General features: G+C 41.6%; 1 protein-coding gene across 1 annotated transcript in view; it reads left to right on the forward strand.

Moving 5' to 3' along the window:
* IPCEF1 (interaction protein for cytohesin exchange factors 1) overlaps positions 1 to 21,932 on the forward strand; it is a 114,569-nt gene that overhangs the window by 53,458 nt on the left and 39,179 nt on the right. Inside the window, exon 8 of the mRNA XM_030886839.2 lies at positions 12,470 to 12,836. Within this exon, the coding sequence (XP_030742699.1) occupies positions 12,470 to 12,836 (367 nt within the window). The remainder of the gene's footprint in view (positions 1 to 12,469; positions 12,837 to 21,932) is intronic.

Below are 21,932 nucleotides of genomic sequence, written 5' to 3' on the forward strand. Positions count from 1 at the left end.
TCATTGGAGAAGGTGATATTATAGACTAACTCCGACCATGTGCCAGGTTTCATACTAGGTACTTTCATCCATAATCATGCAATCCCCAAACCACTGAGATAAATCATTTGCAATTAGAATTTTTCATGTTTATTGGTATTTGAATTTTTTTCTTTTGTGACCTGCTTGTTAACGTCTTTCCCTCCATTTTGTACTTGTGTTTCTATCTTCTCTCCCCTCTCATCTTCTTCCATCTTTTTGTTACTGTTTTTGATTTGAAAGATTTTTCTCTTTCTGATTCTATATACCAGTCCATTGTAAGTTCTAAGTGAGGCAAATCTCTCCCACTTCATGACTTCTTCTTCCTTTAAACTTATTTTGTAGTTACCTTTTATAAATACGTTCTTGATTTGAACACGTCTGATTTATCCATCACTTCCATGTGTTCACGTTGTTTCTTTCTGGGGAAACCTCGATCATGATACAGTCCACTAGTATTATCCTTGTTTTACATATGAGGGCATGGAGGTGCTCAGAAGTTGAATAGCCTAGCCAAATGCCCAGTGGAAGCAGCACCAAGTCTGTACGGCCAGACAAACTCCCAGTCTGTCTAGCAGGTTCTAGCAGGTTATAAATGTTCAGACACTTACCAGACCTCGTCTGAGTCTTTTATTTTATATGACAAAGTCAACTTTTTTATGTGTTTGGCCAGTTCCCAGATTTAAATCTTTAAATTGCTTATTAAGCAATGACTGCCGCTGTTTTTATGTACCCTTCATTTGGGAATATTGATCACTCTTCTGATTTATTTGGCTAGTGGTCAAGGTCCATAATAATCTGAGTTGGATGAATATGCTTGTAAAAATCTCTACGAAGTAGAATTAGCCAAATTAAGCCAAGTAAGAAGAAAACTAAACTAGACTTAGCATATATCCTTTCTTAAAATATTCCTTGATGCAATCTTTCTTTTCTTTTAAAATAAGTTTCTGAATTTAGAAAATACTTCCCCCCACCTTCTGTATCACTTAAACGTAATGATATTGCCAGATACTAAAATGTCTTGAAGCTTTTTATGAATTAAATTTTCCCCTATAGAATGATATCTATTTATTTTATTTTTTGTTTCTAAAGAGGTTGCTGATCTTGTGTAGAGTAGGTTTCAAGAATGATGCTGGTTGTTGGTTGAAGAGAGATGCACATGTTTTAATTTATTTTCATGCTTTCTCTCTCTCTTTACCTATGCTTGTCTGTCCCCGATTTGAACTTGAGTCCCACACGGTTGTTCATGAGGTCCTCACTCCTAATACTCTGGTGCCCAGAAGGACTCTGAAGGTTTCTTTTAGTTCTAAACACTGCGATTTTCAGTTTTCTAACAGAGAATTAGGATCCCAGATCACTCCTCCAAAGGATAGCCCGGCACCTAGAACCCTAGCTGACATAATTGCAAACAAGCACATGGTCTTTTTAGATGAAGGATCATGGCTCAGTTGCTTTGCACGCTGACTGTTTAACTTGATATTCCAGGAGAATCACAGTGAAAGCTTGTTTCAAAACAAACCCTGAAGGGGGCGGGGTGCATATAAGATGACTTTCTAATGTTGCTGTAGAATTTTCTGATCTATCAGTGTGTTAGGCTGGGTTGATGAGAGAAACAAATTCAGATACACTCATATATGTGTAAGAAAGAACTTTATACCAAGAAGTAATTATTTATCAAGAAAACATCCCTGCCCCGTTGAACTCAAGTCTAAAAGCCTGATATGAGTCCGTAAGTCCCTCTTCGGACTCACACAGTCACAAGCAATGATGCAGAATGCAGGAAGATCACAGGCTGGAGAGTGCAAAGTCCTGTGGACCAAATGGCAGTGGATCCATCTCAGGGATCCGGCAGCAACCAGGTTCAGCGAGCAGGAAGGCAGAGAGAGAAGGGGAGGTTTCCAGGGACTTCCTTAAGAGAAAACTATGCCCATAAGGAGACACCATCAGACTGTGTGATCCGCAGGTTGGATACCACCCCTCCACTTTTCAATATCTCTCAGTTGACATAAAAATGTAACTGCCACAATCAGTCGAATGCTGCCTCTTAAAAAGTGAATTGCTTTTAAGTGAGGAGTCACTTAGTGGCCACTAAGGGTTAACATTTTCCTAAAGACACGCGTTGGAATCAGTCAGCTAGGTGTTGTACATTTGTGCTCCTCCCGCCCTCAGAAGCAGAGTACGTCCCTCCTGCTTGTATGTTTACCAGACAGATTTTGTTTCTGTTTTCTCTTGTGTCTGAAAAACAGATATGCAAGACGCTCGGTTAAAGTGGCAGATACTCTTTTTATTTAAATAAAAGAAATTGAAAAATCAAAGGACAGGACATGATCACTTTTAACCAGAGCATTAATTCAGTTACTAGTTTGCCTCAAATCTATAGGACAGCCATGGCTGTGGTAGACAAGTCTGAAACAACAACACCAAACAAGCAAACTTGATTTCTTTCTAAAACATTTTGGGTAATGAACTTATGCTTTGGAATAATAAATGTGAAAGTGTATAAACATTACTATCCTGGAAAATGAGTTCTAAAGAACTTTAAAAAAATCTTAAATATTTAATGTAGCGTCCAACCATTCCGATGGCTGTACTGTCACCAGACAGACAGTGTTTTGTTCTGTTATGCATAGGGCCACACCTAACAACAACCAGGCCGACAAGCAGTGGAAGCTCAGTTATGAGGCCAGTTTGGACTGTGCTTCAAAGGAACTGGATCTCATGCCTCAAGAGAATCAAACCCCTCACGAGACTTCCTGGCACTGAGCAGGACATTTACTCTAGATGCCTTCCTGAGAAGGCTTTGTAAAATTGGTAGTCATCGGACATTCGCCATGGGGAACATTTGGCCAGATTACTAAAAATTAGTGAAACTTGATGAATTTGGTGGCTTTCACTTTAGGAGAGAAACGAGAAAAGCCCTCTCTCTCCCTGATTCTTTGAACCTCACCAAAGAGCCGAAAAGTTACCAACTTCACGCAGAGCTAACATTTGATCTGTTTGTAAGCTATAAAGTGATTTAGGAGTGATAAATGTTAATTAAAAAAAGACACCTCTGTTCTCCATTTTTTTTCTTCTAAATTTAATTTTACATACTTATGGAATAGTCTGAGCGAGGATTATTCAGTCCTACAACAGACATTTATTGAGACTCCCAGCGCTAAATGATTGTTGTACATCAGTGAGTAAAATGCACGCTGATTCATGTTTTTCATGCAGCTTCACTTCTCTCTGAGTCCTGGTGGCTTCATGGGTTACATGTTGTACTAATAATGGCAAAGTTAGCGGTTCGAACTCATGGACTGCTCAAGGAGATAAAGAAGAAGTGATCTACTCCCATAAAGATGTACAGCCTCGGGACCCTCCATGGGGTTGGGATGAGTGGGAGCCAAGGTGATGGATGGTATTAGAGGGTTTTGGGTGTGGGTCGCTTCCAGTTGAGGGAAATCAATAATAAACAATTCACATAATAAGTAAGTGAACTCGTTGCTATGTCAGTAGAGGGGTAGAGCGTAGTATGGGGGGACCAGGAGTGCTGGGAGTTGGGGTCTGATTGAGTGATGGCTAGGGTCGTTGGTAGGTGGAGTACCCGGTTGGGGGAGGTGATGCCAGGGGAATACAGGCAGCCAGATCTTGAGGGACCTATGGCTGTCTATTGGACTTTGATGTTCTAATTGATTTCAGGAGTCCATGGAAGGCATTCAGCAGAGGGTGTTCTAAGTTCCATTTTTAAAGGATCATTCAGGCTGTGGAATGGAGAACTTTCTGGGTGTAGGACAGGGTGGAGGTTACACAGAGAAGGGGAGACCCAGGGTAGGGTGTGCCGTAATCTAGTGAGGACAGTGGTGTCCAGGCTCAGGAGTAGCAGTGGGGTCCATGAGAAATGAAAAGATGGGGTTTTGAATTTATTTGGGAAGTTTATCACCCAATAGGTGGATCAGATTTAAGGAAACAGACGCTGAAGATATATAATCAAGATTCAAGTAACGAATGGAACTAATTTCTAGCCAAAAGTCCTCACAATTTTGATATTTTTCAGCACTACACTTCTGTTCGGTCCACATAATGGAAAATATAAGTCAGCTAAAGCAAACCAAGGAAGCAAAAAGTCAACACTAGCCCTGCACACCGTGGCCCATTGGCTAGGGGCGGGGGAGGGAATGGAGGTGAAAATACAGGCGTGTGATCTGCATTAATTTACTTTCCAGTGCATTCTGTCCGAGGCTATCCACATCCCTGACCAATAGTCCTAGGGAATTCCGTGGAGGCTGCAAAGCCCGCCCTCTTAAAAGTCATTTCTAAATTAGCCTTCCTAAAGTGCAGTTCTCATGGTATTGATTCACCGCCATGAAACTCCTGTGAACCTTTATTGCCGATCACATTAAATCCGGATGCTTTAGCTGCTATCTCAGGCCTTTGGGCGTCCTTCACACACGCCGCTGGTTTCACCTTGGTCCTTTGCCAGATGAACTGCCTGCTGTTCCCCAAACACTCCCCGGCCATCCTTGCTCTTGACTTTTAATTATAAAGTCTCTCCATCGGGGTCACCCTCTTGAAGTTTTGTTGTATGTTTTTTTCTTCATTCTGTTTCTTGGTCTACAAAACCGAGGATAGATGAACCGATAGGGACATCAAGTAGAATAAGGGTTTTGGGGGTGGGGGGGTTTGAGGGGGGCAGGCAGTAAAAGGGAGCTGATTTCAAAGAGTTCAAGAAGGAAAGGAATGTTTGGAAACTGATGGTGGTAGCTTTTATACAATACTGCTTGATGTGCTTGAACTGTAGAATGATATGATATAGGTATTAACTCTCAATTATAGGTATCAACTCTCAATTAAGAATAAATTTTAAAAATAATAAATCAAAGAAGTCTCTCCATTTGGAGAAGCCACCTGTCCCTATCCCAATACCACTTTGTTTTTCTTTTTCAAGAATTTGTTAGTAAGGATCCACAGAGGAGACTATACACCGCATGGACCACAGCCTACATGTACAGTGGCATTGATTACAATTACACGCTCCTTCCACCATTAACACAAACTCATTCTCCCCTAAGGCTCTAGCTAATGGTTCTGATTGCTTTTACCAACTTGATCCCATAGAGAGTTCATCAGGGAGCATGAGGCTCAAAGCAGGCATTTTTGACTAGTCAGGGTACTTTCCTGTTTGGCTTTAAGCAGGTTTCGGGAAATATTCGTAGTTTAAGGCAAAAAGATTCTATCAGGGCAATGGTTTCAGGGGTCATTTAGCCTCCCTGACTCCAGAAAGTCTGGCTTCTATGAGAAGTTTATAATGATCTTCTGTAAGTGTCCTACAATTCCACCTTTTAAAGATCTTTGAAGGCCAGATTCAAATGTGCGTTCCTTCATAAAACTTCTCTAGTCCTCTAAGTCAAGGAGCCCTGGTGGCATAGTCAGTTATGGGTTGGGCTACTAACTGCAAGGTCAGTGGTTCAACTCCCCCAGTCACTCTGCAGAATAAAAATGGTGCTCTGTGGTCCAGGAAAGAGTTCCAGCCTTGGAAACCCACAGGGCAGCTGTACTCTGTCTATGGGGTCTTTATAAGCCAGAAATGACTTGATGGCAGCGAGTTTGGGTTGTGGTTTTCTACTTAATAATAGGCAGTCATGAAGGGGTATTGATCTGGGGAATTTTATTATCCAACTTGTGTTGTGGAAATGTTACTCTCCCTGTTAGTGGTCTGAAGGCACCTGGAAACTAAAGGATAACAGCACACAGGACCCCATGGGCACCTCGACTCTGTCACTCTGAGTCCTTACTGACCCCAGGGCATCAACAGCCATAAAGAAAGCCTGGTGTTTTCTATCCGCTTTTCCTCATTTGGTTTTATTAGGTTTGGTCCAAAGTTATTTCTGCAATTTCTTTTCTCTTCATAGAGTTTGTCTAATGTTGCTTACGATTTAGAAACGGACTCACTTCCTAATTACAGAGCTTTTAGTGGCCATTCAAGCTATTGTCACCATTTTAAACTTGCGTTTTCTAAACAATGTAAAGATAAGGACTGTTGAAGTAATCAAATTAAGTTTCTTTAATAAATATAAATATTTGATATGGGTGATATGGTAAAAATAGTTTTATTTAAGTTTATCATTTTCTATATAGTTTGTGGATTCAAAACAAGATCTTTAAAATGCCTAAAATGTCTCATTAAAAACAAAACAACAAACAATGACAAAAACTGAAAGTATGTGCTTGGTGATGAGCATTCAACTTATGGACAATCAGTTTTCTCCTTTTAATGCTAGTTAAACTTGCCTCTGCTTTGAAAGGATTGAAGCCACCCCTGTTCGCAATAAATTCTGTCACAGTCACCTTCGACAGCTGCAGTGCAGGGTTTCCGCCCCCCCAAAATTGTTGTTATTTTCTTTATTTAATTTTAATACTTTTATTGGGGGTTCTTACATCTCCTATCACAATCCATACATTGCTCCAATGTGTCAAGCACATTTGCACGTATGCCGCCATCATCATATTCAAAGCATTCTCTTCCCACTTGAGCCCCCCGATATCAGCTCCCCATTTCTTCCCCACTCCCTTCCCCACCCGCCTCCCTCACAAACCCTTGATAAGTTATAGATTATTTTTTCCATATCTTACATCATCCTCTGTCACCCCGCACCCACTTTTCTGTTATTTGTCCCCTTGGGAGGGGGTTCTAGAAGCATCAAAAAGGCTCTGAGCATTTTCTGGCACTGAAGCAAAACCAAAACACTGATTGTGTGTCCTTGGTTCCGATGCATAGCTACCCCGTAGAACAGGGTTAAGCTGCCTTATACTAGGTCCAAGGCTGTAAATTGTTTTGGGAGCAGATAGTGTCAGCTCTTACGGAGGATCACCCAGAGGATTTGAATCACTGGCCTCCAGGGCTCCTTTTGCACTTAAAACCAACCAGATCCACTGTCTTTGGGTTGGCTCTAGCAAGAAGAGCTCTTTGGTCAGGTTTATCAGACTATAACTATGCAGAAACAGAAATCCCATCTCTCTTCCACAGAGCAGCTGATGCACTGACCACCCATGGTGATCACACCAGTGCCATACCTACACAGCCCCCAGGATACTTCTGACACTGAACAGTCCCTGTCACGGAGTCCACTCCGCCTCATAGCCAGCCTGCAGCACACAGTAGGACTGCCTCCTGTGGGTTCCTGGGACATTATTATGAGTTGGAACACTCATCTTTCTGCCTCAGAGTGGTGGGTGGTTTGAATTCACTGACCTTGTGCTAGACGCTTAACGCATAACTCACTATCTTCCCAGAGCCCTTTCTTGCATTAAAGTAAGGCTAAGTAAGAATCATATATTCTAATTCTCCACTATTTATCTATCAGGTTGTCATTGTGTGGGGGCCTGTGTGTTACTGTGATGCTGGAAGCTATGTCACCATGATTTCAAATATCAACATGGTCTCCAAAGGCGAGTGGGTCCCAGTGCAGCTGCCTGACTAAGACGGTGAAGAAGGAGTAGGCGGTCTACTTCTGGAATCAATGAATAGTGTCGAGATTACCCACTTCTGAGCAATCACTCACTGAAAACCTCAGGAATAGTGGCAGAGCATTGTCAAGTATAGTGTTGGAAGATGAGCCTCTCCGCTTGGAAGACCCCCAAAATTTGACTAAGGAACAGCTGCATTCTCAAAGTAGAGTAAACCATGCTGAGCCTCATCTAGTAAAGCACTGGGGACCTTCATTAGCCAGTGGGCACAACTCGAAATGAGAAGAAACAGCTTCAAAATGTGGGATGCACAAAATAGGAATCTAGGACAATTAGAAGTCACCAGAAACGAAATGGAATGCCTAAGGGTCACTGCCGTAGGCATTAGTGAATTGAAATGGACTGGAGTTGTCCATTTTGAATCACAGTAAACCGTATGGAATGACAACTCCAAGAGCAATGGTGTCACATTCATTGTCAGAACATTGTAAGATCTATCTTGAAGTACAATATCAGGGAAGTAAATTGACAGGGAAGTCCAGTTAATGCAACTATTATTCAAACTTATTCATCAACCACTAAAACTAATGATGAGGACATTGAAGAGTTCCACCAAGATCTTCAGTCTGCATTTCATCAAACATGCAATCAAGATGCATTGATACTTATTGGTTATTGGAATGTAATCGTTGGAAACAAAGAGGAAGGAATGGGAGACAGTAAATAATGCCTTTGTGATAGAAAATAAAAGCAACACAGACTTTTGGAAAACCCAGCCTCTTTATTCCAAATATCTTTTTTCCATAACACACTGGCAACTGTGTACATGGACCTCGCCAGAGAGAATACACAGAAATCGAATTGACTATCTGTGGAAATAAACAATAGAGAAGTGCAATATCAGCAGCCAAAACTAGGTCAGGGCTGATGATGGACCAGACCATAAATTGCTCATCTGTACGTTAAAGCTGAAGCTGAAGCAAATTAAGACAAGTCCATAAGAAGTGGAGTTTCTGTACCAAAAAAGAATAGTTCAGTATTCAATCATTTTTAGTGATAGAAAATGATCAATAATGTATGGTACAGAGGAAGAAGTCAAAACTACACTGAAGACATTAGCCAAAAACAGGGCTTTAGGAATTTATGGGATTGAATGTTTCAACAAATAGATGAAACACTGGAAGCATTCACTAGTCTATACCAAGAAATTTGGAGGGCATCTACCTGTCCAACCATCTAGAAGAGATCCAAGGATGAGCAAATAATCCCATGATCTGGATTATGTGAAGAAGAATAAGGCGTTCGGATCAGAGGAAGGCTGGTTACCAACCTGCGATAATGCAGATGACACCACTTTGCTTGCTGAAAGTGAAGGGGACTTGAAGCACTTGCTGGTGAAGTTCAAAGACGGCCGTGCTCATGATGGATTCCAGAACAATGGAAAGCAAGCCCAAACCCTCAAGACTAGACCAACTGAACATCATGAGAAGCCGAGCAAAGATGGAAGCTGTCAAGGATTTCATCGTGCCGGGATCCACAATCCAACCAAGCCGCGTCAAACCAAATGTGTTGCCTTTGAGTTCATTCTGACTCAGGACAGCTCAGTGTGTGCCCGAGTAGAACTACTTCACTGAGTTGTCAAGGCTGAAAACCCATTGGAAGCAAATTGCTAATCCTTTCTTATGAGGTGCTTGTGGGTGTATTTGAACTGCCAACCTTTCAACTTAATAGTTGAGCAATTAATTATGTATATTCCTCAGCGGCTCTTAGTCTTGGTACATGTCATCTTTTTCTCCTTTCCTTTCCAGTTCTTCCCCTCATTCCTTCTTTTTTATTCCCCTGCCCCCCTCCACTCTGCTTTGTTCAAATGAAGTTTGAAAATGTTCTATGGTCCCACCCCAGCTGCCCCCCCCCCAAAAAAAAGGAACGAAAGCATTTGCACTGATTTGACTAGAACAACAAGCAAGGAGACAAGCTGCATGGATTATTTGGATGCTCATTTAACCTGCCTTCTTTCCTCTGTCCTTTGAGAAACCTGGGTGGTGTACTAGTTATGTGTTGGGCTGCGATCTGCATGGTTCGCAGTTCAAAACCCACCTCTGCTCCTCAGGAGAAAGACGGGGCCGTCTACTCCCATAAACAGTTGCATGGCTGGAAACCCAGAGGGAGGCTGCTATGAGTCAGTATTGACTCAATGGCAATGTGTGCTGAGTTTCTCAATCTAGGTGCAAAGGGACTACCTGAAAGTGCCGCTGCAGCAACTGTCTGCATCAGATTTTGCTCAAAGAGCCCATTTTGCTGTAGCCCCATTAGAGTAGTATCTGAAAAAGCAGCAGGAAGGCTGGCGCTTGACCTCTTTCAGAATAGGAAGTCCATGACGGCTGAGATGTATGAACATGGCACACGGTAGGGGGAGATGCGAGGACTAAGCCATGGTAGGTATGTTTGTTGGTATCTCTTCTGCTGATCCTGCTCACGAGCTCATTGTTGCTGGTGTGTGCATGTAGATTGTATGCATGACTTCCTTCAGATTTCCAAGGTTTTGTTTGTGAATTATAGACCTTTGACTTCTTAGTTTTCAAGTGGTCTGAGTGATTATGCAACTAGTACCCAAACCACTTGTTAGTTTTCTGAATGGGACAATTTCATATCTAGGCAAATATATTATGATCAAAAAGATATGTGAGTGATGAATGCACACTGATCTAGAGACTTTGATGCCATGTTCCTTGAAAATGGATATAGTGATGGTTTGACAGTGCATGTGCACATGCATGCAGCCTTTTGAAGACTTATTGGACAAATGCTGACTCGTCACATCAGAGCACATGAAAAATTGGGGGGGATATCTTGGTTTAGAGCAAAGTCCAACTGTCTGAGTTGGTTGCAGAGAGTGGAAGGTGTTTGGAGGGGACCCTCGTTTGCTTTTTCACTTTTATCCTCTAATTATGTCCTTCCTTCCACTTCCTTTGAGTTTGAATGCCCCCTGAATTTGACGGTAGTATTCCATGGGATGATATAATAAAATGCTTGCTGTGTTTTATCTACCCTTGGAGATGTAAAAACCAAATATCGATTGCCGTTAAGTTGATTCCAACTTTTAGTGACTCTATATAGATTTCCAAGCCTATAAATCTCCATGGGAACAGACAACCTTAAATTTCTCCGGAGGAGTGCTTGGTAGCTTTGAACTGCTGATCTTATGGTTCGCGGTTCAACTCTTACCCAACAGCAATACCATAGAATGACTCAAAGGCGTAAAGACCCAGTTTTTTTTTTTGTTGCTATACAGGACATTAAAATAATTGTAAAAAGATAAGAATTTATCCAGTTTCACTAGTTTCCATAAGACAGCATATTTTTTTTTTTTAATTAAAAAATCCCTTTATTGGGGCTATTTCAGCTGTTTTTTTTTTTTTCCATTTTATTTATTTATTTTTTTAAAATCAATTTATTGGGGCTCATACAATTCGTCACAATACATAGATCAATTGTGTAAAGCACATCTATACATTTGTTGCCCTCATCATTCCCAAAATTTTCTTGCCTCTTGGGTTCCCGGAATCCGCTCATTTTCCTTTTTTTTTTAATTTCTCCCCCCTCCCCTTCCCTTTCCCCCATGCACCCTTAATAATTTATAAATTATTATTGTATCTTATATTACACTGTCCGGCGCCTCCCTTCACCCACCCCGCTGCTGCCCGTCCCCCAGAGAGGAGGCCATATGTGGCTCCCTGTGATCCATTCCCCCTTACTACCTCCCCTTTCCCTCCTGATATCGCCCCCTTCACCCCCGGTCCTGAGAGTTTCTTCCGTCCTACATTCCCTGCGCTTCCAATTCCCCTCTGTACCGCTATGCATCATCTGGTCTAACCAGGTCTGCAAGGCGAAACTGGGGTCCTGGTAGTTGGGGGGAGGAAGCGTTTAAGAACTAGAGGAAGATTGTGAGCTTCATTGTTGCTATACTGTACGTTTTAAGATCAAATTACAACAAGGATATATCAAGTTCTCAGTTGCCAGCTGAAAGGATGACTATTCCAACCCACCAGCTGCCCCATGGCGGGGGTGGGGGGTGGGGGATGTGGCAGGTTGCTTCAGTGAAAGCGTACAGCCTTGGAAACCCTAGGTGGCCAGATCTACTCTCTTCTGCACATTGGATCTCAGGAGAAGTGAAGGTCTTTCTCAAAGAGGAAGATTGATGTTGCATTACTGTTTTCTCTAGAGACCGGTGGAGATTTTGCTAAGGATTGTCATCACTCTTGAATTGTGGATTAGGAACTGCTGCTAGGGATTCATCATCATCAATCTGCTTCTCCTCATCAGTGGTCCAGCTTTGGGGTTCTTTCTAATGAGTTAGTAGACTGTAAGTGTACCCTTGTGTTCTTGGGTGAAGCTTGATTAAGTTAAAAAACATATGAAAGAGAGAATGAATTAACGTGACTTGATCTTACCGGTGAAGTTATGAGTGGATGGCGCTCAAGTGTTAAAGAATACGTGAAAGACACTGGAGAGTGCAAATAGATGTCTCTGGGCCAAATCGCCAACTTCCTCTCAGTTAACCATGTCTCACTTGCTGTCTGGCTCAAGCTGTGGTGTTTCCTCTTGATCCCCTAGCTCCAGAGTGTCTGGTCCATCACTGTGAATTCATGATAGATGATGATTTGTTAGTTTAGTGTGTCTCTTTTCTTCTTCTCAAGAGTTCTTTCTGCATTCCCAAGAATTCCCCGAAGGGCCCATGTAGGTGCTGGAGAGCACGGAGACGTGTGGGCCATCCCAGCAGAAAGCTTTTGTTCAGCTCCTAGCACCGTGAATTCAAAAGCGTGTCAATCAGTTTTGACAAATGACATCATGATGCCTGTCAAGCAGCTATGAATACCGTACACTTATCTCTTGAGCCTTTTGTCGTTGAAACCCTAGAGGTACCCTCATTGCGAATGAAAGGTAGAGAATGCTGGTTCCCTCGTGATTTATTTTAGTCTTCTTTGGTTTTGTTTGTGAAAAATAGGCGGCCCACCAGGCATCTTCATCCTCACCAAAGCGGAGTGAAGCATCATGTTCTTTCTCCTCTCGGGAACATGCAAAGAAGACGGCTAGCAGTGCTTCTTCCTCCTCAGCGAAAGAAAGACAGTCCTGGCTCAACATAGTGAACAGCTCCTCTGCTGCTGAAGACGAGGGACAGCCTGTAATGTTTGCCGTGCAGGTTCACTCGCCTCTCCCTTCAGAGGCCAACAGTTGCAAGACCCAGGAAGATGCTACATCAGAGAGTGGGTTTCTGAACTCTTTATCTAGTGATGACACGTCTTCATTAAGTAGCACTCTAGACCACTTGACTGTCCCAGACAAGCCTATTGGATCCAAGATGACAGACAGAGGTAAGCAAAGAAACTGTTTACTGTGGTATGGGAAGTGGATATTCATAGGTCTAGGTGGAATTCTAACTTGAACTTCATGGGGATATTTACAAGTGTGGATGGTGAGTCAATAGTCAGACAGTTCAGTGGGGCCATATCTGGGATCTGCTTTTGTAGGGTTTGTATGTGGGAACCCCCAACTGCCATGCAATGAGCTCAATGCAACCAACTGAACAGTTGTCTTTGAGTTGATGCTGATTTGTGGTGACTCGTAGGTGTCAGAGTGGATCTGTACCTACTTTATCGGAGTCTCAGTGACTGAGTTTACAGAAATAGATCGCCAGGCCTTTCTCCTGAGGTAACTCTGAGTGGATTCCAATTTCCAACCTTTCTGTTAGTAACTAAGCCCATAAGCCATGTGACTACTTATGAGACTCCATGTCATCACTATGAGCTGTGACTGTTTCGTGTCAATCGTGGTAGAACTATGAGACATGTGACTATAAACTAAAGATACATTTCCACTAATCTGAGAGAAAAATGACTGGATTCTTATTTTGGACTCAGGTCTCATGCCCTGGAATTTATGGTGATTGTATCAGTGTTTTATAGTCGAATATTCATAACAGGAGAGACCAGTCTCTGGAGAAGGACATCATGCTTGGTGAACAGAGAAGCAGTGAAGGAGAGAAAGGATCATAAGGGGATGGACTGCCACAGTGGCTGCCACAAGGGGATCAAGCATAGGCACAATTGTAAGGATGGTGCAGGACCAGGCAGTGTTTTGTTCTGTTGTGCACAGCAGGGCTATGGGTTGGAGCTGACTTGGTATCACCCAACAACAACAACATTCATAACCTCACCTCCAGGAATCAGCCGTCTTTCCTAGGACACAGCCACAGACAAGGCTTGTCTGTTCTCAGTTGGCTGCTGTCTGGGTCATGTGGTTTACAGGGAATCTGACAGTTCTAGAGCAGGACATGTAAGGAGAGTGCCATTTATATTTTGAACAACATTCAAGTCTGAAGAAATGAAAAGAGTTAAAAATTTAAAGTTAACAATGGGGGGTTTTCTGGCTTTTATAATAGAATGTCTTTATCTTTGATTTAAGACTAACATCCATCATTCATGATGTGTCTTCTGATTTCCTGAGCCCTGTTCTTCCTGGTGTAGAACAAATTTACCTGATACAAGCTTTGAGCAATGAAGGAACGATGAGTTTATTTGAAAGAGCCCAGGTGGTGTCATGGTTAAATGCTCAACTGGCCATCAAAATATCGGTGTTTGAACTCACCTAACAGCTCCACCGGACAAAGAGCTCGTGACCTGCTCCTGCAAAGATTATAGCCTAGATGCCCAAATGAGGCAGTTCTACTCTGTCACATGAGGGTCACTATGAATTCGATGGAATCCATGGCACCTAACAACAATAAGGAGAGAAAATAAACTGGCTAAATTCCCATGATCACTAGACAGAGTTTCCTTGTATGACAGAGGACTGTTATCCCCTATCCCTTAGTCCGATTGGAGATTGGTTGTCTAAGAGTTACTTGTGGTATGTAGGTTTATTGTGCCATCTAGGCCTCCATAGGAACATGTGGGTGGAATTTAATCAGGTTGCAGCTTGATTGGAGGGTAACCAAGATAAATACTTTCCTCAGCTGGCATCCCCTCTCTCTTCCTCCCTGGTGATTGACCAGCGACCAGTGTGCTGGTGCTTAAGCCAGTTCTTTGTCTCAATCATGTGCTGCATTACCTGTGGGCTGAGCCAACCCATGGATCTTGTCACTAGAGCTTGAGACTTTTTCTAGACATGCTTTGTCTTGACACTGATGCATTCATCGCTAGAGTTAGAGATCCCAAGGGGCCTGCTTCACTAAGCTCCCAGCACTACTGACTGTTGCTGCCCCACCCTGCCTGTCTTGCCTGAGGATAGACTCTCCTTTCTACTTCCTTGCCCTTGGTCTGGCAGCCTGTGTGAGTTGAATTCAGTCTATTAACTGTTCCATGAAAGTGGCTTGAACTGAGCCCTCTGTACTGCTGTGTGGACTAATTAGCTGATATATTCCATATATGTGTATGTATAAAATCATAAGTGTCCTGGTTTTGTTCCTCTGGAGAACCCTGCCTAACACAGTACTCTATTAAATGACTATTTGCATCACAGTAATTTGGGCCAAAGATCACAATGCAGACACGGTTGTGTGTGTGTTTGGCCACCATTTTGAAATGGAACTCTCAAACTGGGAACAAATCCTCTAGGACCCCACCATTGTGACCATTCCCAGTGGCCTGACCTGCAGGTGCTTCTTACAATTGACCTGCCTGGTCTTTGGTGGATTTGAAACTCCCTATTTAGACCTACTAGTTGAAGTATGTTAGAGAAAAGCATAGCATTATCATGGGCAAACTAAACTAAAAGAGAATGGATGCTGTAGGCAAGTGAATGGAGATGCCATTTAGGAGTATGTGGGGTGAAGATTAGGACTGTGAGGAATGAAAAAGAACAGCTTCGAGCTGTCCTCAAGCCTGCGAGTTGGTGCCATGCAGAAGCATTGGGCTTAGCTTGTAACACCTTGAGAATAGAGAGCTGAGCCTAAACACCAATAAAAATGGAATAGATTTAGGTGTAGCATAAGAAAATTCTTGTTAATGTCAAGAGCCATTCAAAATAGAATGAGCTCTTTAGAAGGTGCATTCCTTGTTTGTAAAAGTGTTTAATCATGCTGAAATATTGATTGTGTATTTATCACAGTCTTTGTTCCCGTGAGAGGAAGGCGTTTTAATTCCTTGAACTAGATAACATCTAATTTGATATTTAGAGGATCCTTCCTGGACTAGTGGAGCTTAATAAAATACCATTAAAAAAAAAAAAAGCTGGCAGAAATAATGACTATGTCTAAGAAGATTTTCTGTTTCTAAAGCATACACCAGTCAAATGGCATCATATTACTTTCTGGTGAGCGGTATGGAAAATCCACCAAAAATGGAAATCCATAAACAACCCCAAGAGGTCAAAAAAATAAAAATAAAAAAGTACCACTTTTTTTTCTTGCTAAAAGCACAAAGTCCTATTTTAACCATTAGATTATCAATTGAAAGGTAAAATTATACTACACGTCTCCAACCGTGCAAGGATGAACTGGATTGAAGAGTAGAATATATTGTTACGTGCTCTTGAGTTGATTCAACTCATAATGACATTTTGTACACTACCACAAAACCTTCCCAACCCTGCATTATCTTCACAATTCTAGCTGTGCTTGAGTTTATCGTTGTACCCAATTGTCAATCTACACAAAGCTGGGGAAACTTTATCCCTGGGATGTGGAAGCTAAAAGGTTCCCTGCCTTCTATCTGGGCATTTCTCTTGTGAGCTTAACTTCAGAGGGCACCATGATACTATGATGGTGGTGTGACCTTGGCTACAGCCATATGGAAGCAACTTTGGGGAGTAGAGGAGACAGAAAGGCCAAGCCAGGATGGTGTGAGGGTGACCTGTGGCTGATGAGTTTTGAAAACAAGCACATGCAAGGATAAGATTTATTTATGTTTGCCTAAGTTACCTAATGCTGATTTAATACAAATACTGTAAGTGAGTGGCTTTAACAAACAACAAATGTATTCTCACAAGGCAGGAGGTCCATCCATCTCATTGAGGGTCTTTCTCTTTTTAATTGACCCTCTTCTTTACATAGCATGATGTCCTTCCCCAGGGACGGATCCTTCTGATAACACCTTCAACGTCTCTCTCTCTCTCTCTCTCTCTCTTTCTAATTTTGCTTCTAATGAACATTCTTTTTTAACACTTTAAAGAAGTATTTTGCCACAAATTTGACTTATGTAACATGTCATTTGATTTCTTGACTGGTACTTCCATGAGCATTGGTTGTAGATCTAAATAAAATGAAATCCTTGACAATGTCAATACTTTTTCCATTTAGTATATTTTTAATTGGTCCAGTTGTGAAGACTTTTGTTCATGTATAATCCATCCAAAAGTCTATGATCTTAATCAAGTTCTCCACTTTCAGTAGTAAGATTGTGTCACCTGCATCTCATAGGTTGTTCATGAACATCCAGTTTTGATGCCTCGTTCTTCTTTATACATTTCAGCTTCTAGGATTATTTGATAAGATACAGATTGAATAAAGATGGTGCTAGGATACAGTCCTGCCACATAGCTTCCTTGGTTTTAAACTGTATCTCCTTTGTAATGAAATGATGCTGAAGATAATACAAAAGTGGTTGCAGTAGTACATTGACGGGACTCACCAGGAATTCGAGGTCTATTCAGAAGATTTGGGATGAGTGATATCATATGGAGCTTGACTGAAAGCAAAGAATATCAGAAAGATATTTCAGAAATACACAAAACTGATGTGTCTATCTGTGTTATATTCATTATGCAAAGTTTCTCGATTGTGTGGGTCATAGCAGATTATGGGGAACATTGTCAAGAATGGGAATTTTAGAACAGAAATAGACTAGAGAATGAAATGCCTTTTGCATTCTTTCCTAGGAGATAGCCCTGCAGATGGCCAGTAGGGCTGACCACCAGAGAGTCCTGGGAAGAGACACGCATTCCTTGTCTATGTCTAAATGCCATTCAGGGAATGCACGAACTGCGGAGCCTGGCTGGGTTCCAACAGCTCTCCTCCTCTAAGAACAAAGGAACCTGGTAATATTTGGGTCTGAGTTACTATTAGGGTGACCAACAGAATGCTACACATCCTCAACTAGTTTGAAGCAAAGATATTTCTCTGGAGATCAGATAAAAGCATTTCCCCCTCACTGATTTGTTGGCAGTTACCATATGCTACAGAAATTTTGCTGATGATTCTCTCCTGCTGCTGGGCTCTGGTTAAATTCCCAGAATAGCTAAACCACATAAAGTCGTCACTATGGAAACAGCAACCCAATCTTTGCGTTTCTGATGACTTGCTGTTGAGTAATCAGCATACTGCACTTGTTTTGTTTGTTTGTTTTTACGTGTACGTTTGTCTTGGAGGAGAAGAAGGTAATGTTTCATTTCGGCAACTTTTAAAAGCATTGTTTTTGACTTGCCAAACAACAACAAAAAACCATGAACGCTCTTGAGTTCCTGTGTTGATTTGTTGCTGGGGGCATCTTGGGGATTGGGATTGAAGTTTAGCTACGGTTCAAGGCAAGAGGTAGGCTTTTAGAAGGTTAGAGTTCCAGTCTGAAGACGCATTTGCTGGAAAGAATGGGCTTTTAATTTCTTTTGTGCAAGAAAAGATTCTTAAAGGTTAATAACAGCCCTGAAACAAGTAGGCAGCATGTATTGTAACCTTATTCTTATTTAGACAATGAGAGGAATATTTTGCAGTTGGTGTGCAATTAAAATTTCTGTTGCTAGAATTTTATAGTCAATATAAATATCTTTTTTAGACATTTCTCCCCTGCAGGGTAAGCAGTCTCAACAAAACGATGCTCAATGTTAATTGCATGCTACTGCCTTTCAGTATTTGCAGAGATAGCTCTTTATGGATTCCTCACTTAAGTCTTTCCACAAGGCATAGTAGGACAGGAAATACTGCGAATAGTGGCATGTTCATCTCAGCCTAATTTGATTCTGTGCTGGGGTGTTTTTTTTTTTTCCAAAGAGGTTATCTGTCCATGACTTAACCCTGTCTAGTGATGAGCCAACCCTGGGAATCCACATCTTTGTAATTGTGTTAGGTCAGATTCTCTAGAGATGAACCAGAGTCCGCTGTAGTGACAAGGGTTAATACACTTGACCACTAACCATAAGGTTGGAGGTTTGAATCTTCCCAGAGGCACTGGGAAAGAAGGGTTTGCTAATCTTACAAATTGGTAGCCCTTGAAAAGCCTCCGGAGCGCAGCTCTTCTCTGATACACATGGCAGTGGCTAGCGATTGACTGGACAGTCACTGGTTTTCTGGAATTTGATCATGAGCCACATTCTTTGTCACTTCACCATTGTGTCCTACAGACTGACAATCTGAGAAATTCTCAGCTCAAGAACTGGAGGAACCATACTGTGACTTTTGAGAAGCTGAATGGCTACTACTATGACTAATGTTTAATTTATAAAAATGCATTATTAAGTAAAAGTACAGTCAAAATCCATTTGGGAGCCTATGAAGATTGTAAGCCAAAATTTAAAAAAAATGAAGAGGCAGAAGCCCCAACCAAACATGCATGTGCATCCAGTCACCTCTGAGAAGTGACGGAAATAAAACAGCTTTTAGAATTTAGCAAACAGCAGCAAGAGTGTCCACAGAGTGCTGACAGCAGGGAGGCTGCATGACTGTAGCCAGCCGTTTGGGCTGCTGCTGTAGTCAGGCTGTGGACTACTTGCCTCTGAGAGCAGGTGCACAATACACGAAGTCATTGCACATTGGATCTGATAACATTTAGCCTTGCTCTTCCTTTTGTTTGTTTAAAAGGACCTAATGTGGACTCATAGAAGCCATGGTGGGGCTGCTGGGTAAATATTGAAAAGCAAACCAACAGGTTTACAGTTCAAATCCACCAGCAGCTTCTGGTGAGAAAGATAAGGCTGTCTGGCCCAATAACGTTTCACACCCTGATAGGATTCAAATCCTACATAGAGTTTTATGTTAGGTAGAATTGACCTGATGATAGTTGTTTTATGCTTTTTGTGTGTGTGTTTTTAATATGTACTCATTGATTGGACTTAAAGGATCACAAAAATGAGCAAGACATATGTCTGGCTTGAAATATTTGACAGTGAGAGGAGGAAGATTAAAGCCACATTTAAGAAAAGAAAGCGGCCATCTAGCTCAGAAGCAATAAAGCCCACAAGGAAGAAGCACACCAGCCTGTGTGACCACAAGGTGTCGAAGAGATCAGGTATCAGGCATCAAAGAACAAAAAGTCATATCATTGTAAATTAGGGTGAGTGCAGAGTAGAGACCCAAAGCCCATCTGTAGGCAACTGGACACCCCCTTACTGAAGGGTTGTGGGGAGGAGATGAGCCAGTCAGGGTGCAGGGTAGCAACAATGAAACATACAACTTTCCTCTAGTTCTTAGATGCTTCCTCCCCCCACTATCATGATCCCAATTCTACCTTACAAATCTGGCTAGATCAGAGAATGTACATTGGTACAGATGGGAACTGGAAACAGGGAATCCAGGACAGATAATCCCTTCAGGACCAGTGGTGAGAGTGCCGATACCTGGAGGGTGGAGGAAAGGTGGGGTAGAAAGTGGGAACCGATTACAAGGATCTACATATAACCTCCTCTCTGGGGGTGGACAACAGAAAAGTGGGTGAAGGGAGACGTCAGAGAGTGTAAGATATGATAAAATAATAATTTATAAATTATCGAGGGTTCATGAGGGAGGGGGGAGCAGGAAGGGAGGGAGGAAACTGAGGAGCTGATATCAAGGGCTCAAGTAGAAAGAAAATGTTCTGAGAATAATGTGCAACAAGTGTACAAATGTGCTTGACACAATGGATGTATGTATGGATTGTGATAAGAACTGTATGAGCCCCTAATAAAATGATTTAATAAAAAAAATTAAAGGAATCAGCTTCCATTAAGTGCCTCATGAGAGACAGGAAGTATTTCAAGGATGAAAAGAAAGAAAGAATTCAAAATAAGGACAATCGTGTCCAAGTTGGAGGAGCTTGGTCAAGGGGAAGGAAGGAAATTTGGATGGTATCGAATACTGGGTTAGCCATTAGTCTATTTTAATAGACAAAGGTCGACCATTTCTAAGTCTGAATCAACTCCATGAACACGAGTTCTGTTTTATGGAGAGGTTGTGAATGGGAGGTGATGGAAAGAGTGAGGAATGGGTTTTGAAGCTGGTAGGAAGAGTAACCTAGATTTGAAGATGTGGAAAAATTAGGAGAAGAGATGGAAAAGGAAGTCACAAGTAAAGATATTTGTTCATAAGGTGGAGAATGTGAATAAGGAAAATCTTGTATTTAGAGAGAGATAAATTTGGAGGTGAAGGCTTAGTTACAAAGTAGTTTGAGGAGTTAAGGAAAGGGTATTAAAATTATCTCTTTTGATGCACCCTGTTTATTGACATAGGATCTCTGCCCCAAACTCCCAATTCATTCTAGATTAAAAAGCCATGTATAATGACAGAGAAAATATTTGAAGTCCATCTCATTAGAAAATCTCTTCAATGCTCATGCCATCAGAACTGTGTTGTATCAACACATTTTGAGTCATTTTGTTGTTGTTATTTATAGGAAGTAAGTAGGGAAAGTTATAGTGGAAGAAAGAAAATCCAGACTATTTTAAGAGGTAATAGTAGGACACTTTGTAAATCAATGAAATTCTGAGCCAAAGGGGTCGGCTACAAGTTTCCCCCCCTTCTTGGTTTGCAGAAGGAACCGTGTTGATACAGTGGCTAACTGCAAGGTCAGAGGTTAGACCCACCACCTTCTTATAGGAGAAGGATGTGACCATCTGCTTCCATAAAATATTTCCATGCTGGAATCCCTATGGACAGTGCTACCCTGTCCTCTAGGCTCATGATGAGGTTTGGGATTTGAGGTGGTGGTTTGGCTGATGCAGAAGTTTTACTGTGCTTATCTTCTGGCCAGGTGGACCAAGAAAATTGTGAAAGTTATTATCAGAAGGGTTTTCTGTCTTACCTCTTTTCTTATAACTTCTTCTAGCTTTTGATACAGTGCTTGTTTTTCTTATTCCTTTTACACCTCTGTTCAGTATTAACTTTTCAACATTTCTTTTATTTCATAGGGAGTGCTTAGTATTGTGGGAAGTAGTCTTACTTAGAAAGTATATGAATATATGCATATATAATCAATATATATAAACTAAGACACAAAGTACTGCCAAAAATAATAGACACATTGATTTTAAAACATCAAACCGTGAAGCTATTGTTTCTTCATGCAGTCCTCCGTGTAGGTCTATATGTGAAGGGTCTTCTGCTTCCTTGTTCTTCTGTTTACACCACCTCCAAACAGTAGCGTTGGCATGCTCGAGCAACTCAAACCATGTTATTTTTACATGTTGTGTGAGTTTTAGAAACAGAAGTAAACCTGAATGGGGAAAATCAGGGATGTAGTGTAGAGGGGTAAGATCTGCCAATGAAATTCTCCTGGGACAGCCCTAGCTAC

This window comes from Echinops telfairi, unplaced genomic scaffold (genome assembly GCF_000313985.2).
Source record: "Echinops telfairi isolate 266 unplaced genomic scaffold, ASM31398v2 ScPeMD7_3533;HRSCAF=4204_0, whole genome shotgun sequence".
Taxonomy (NCBI): Eukaryota; Metazoa; Chordata; class Mammalia; order Afrosoricida; family Tenrecidae; genus Echinops; species Echinops telfairi.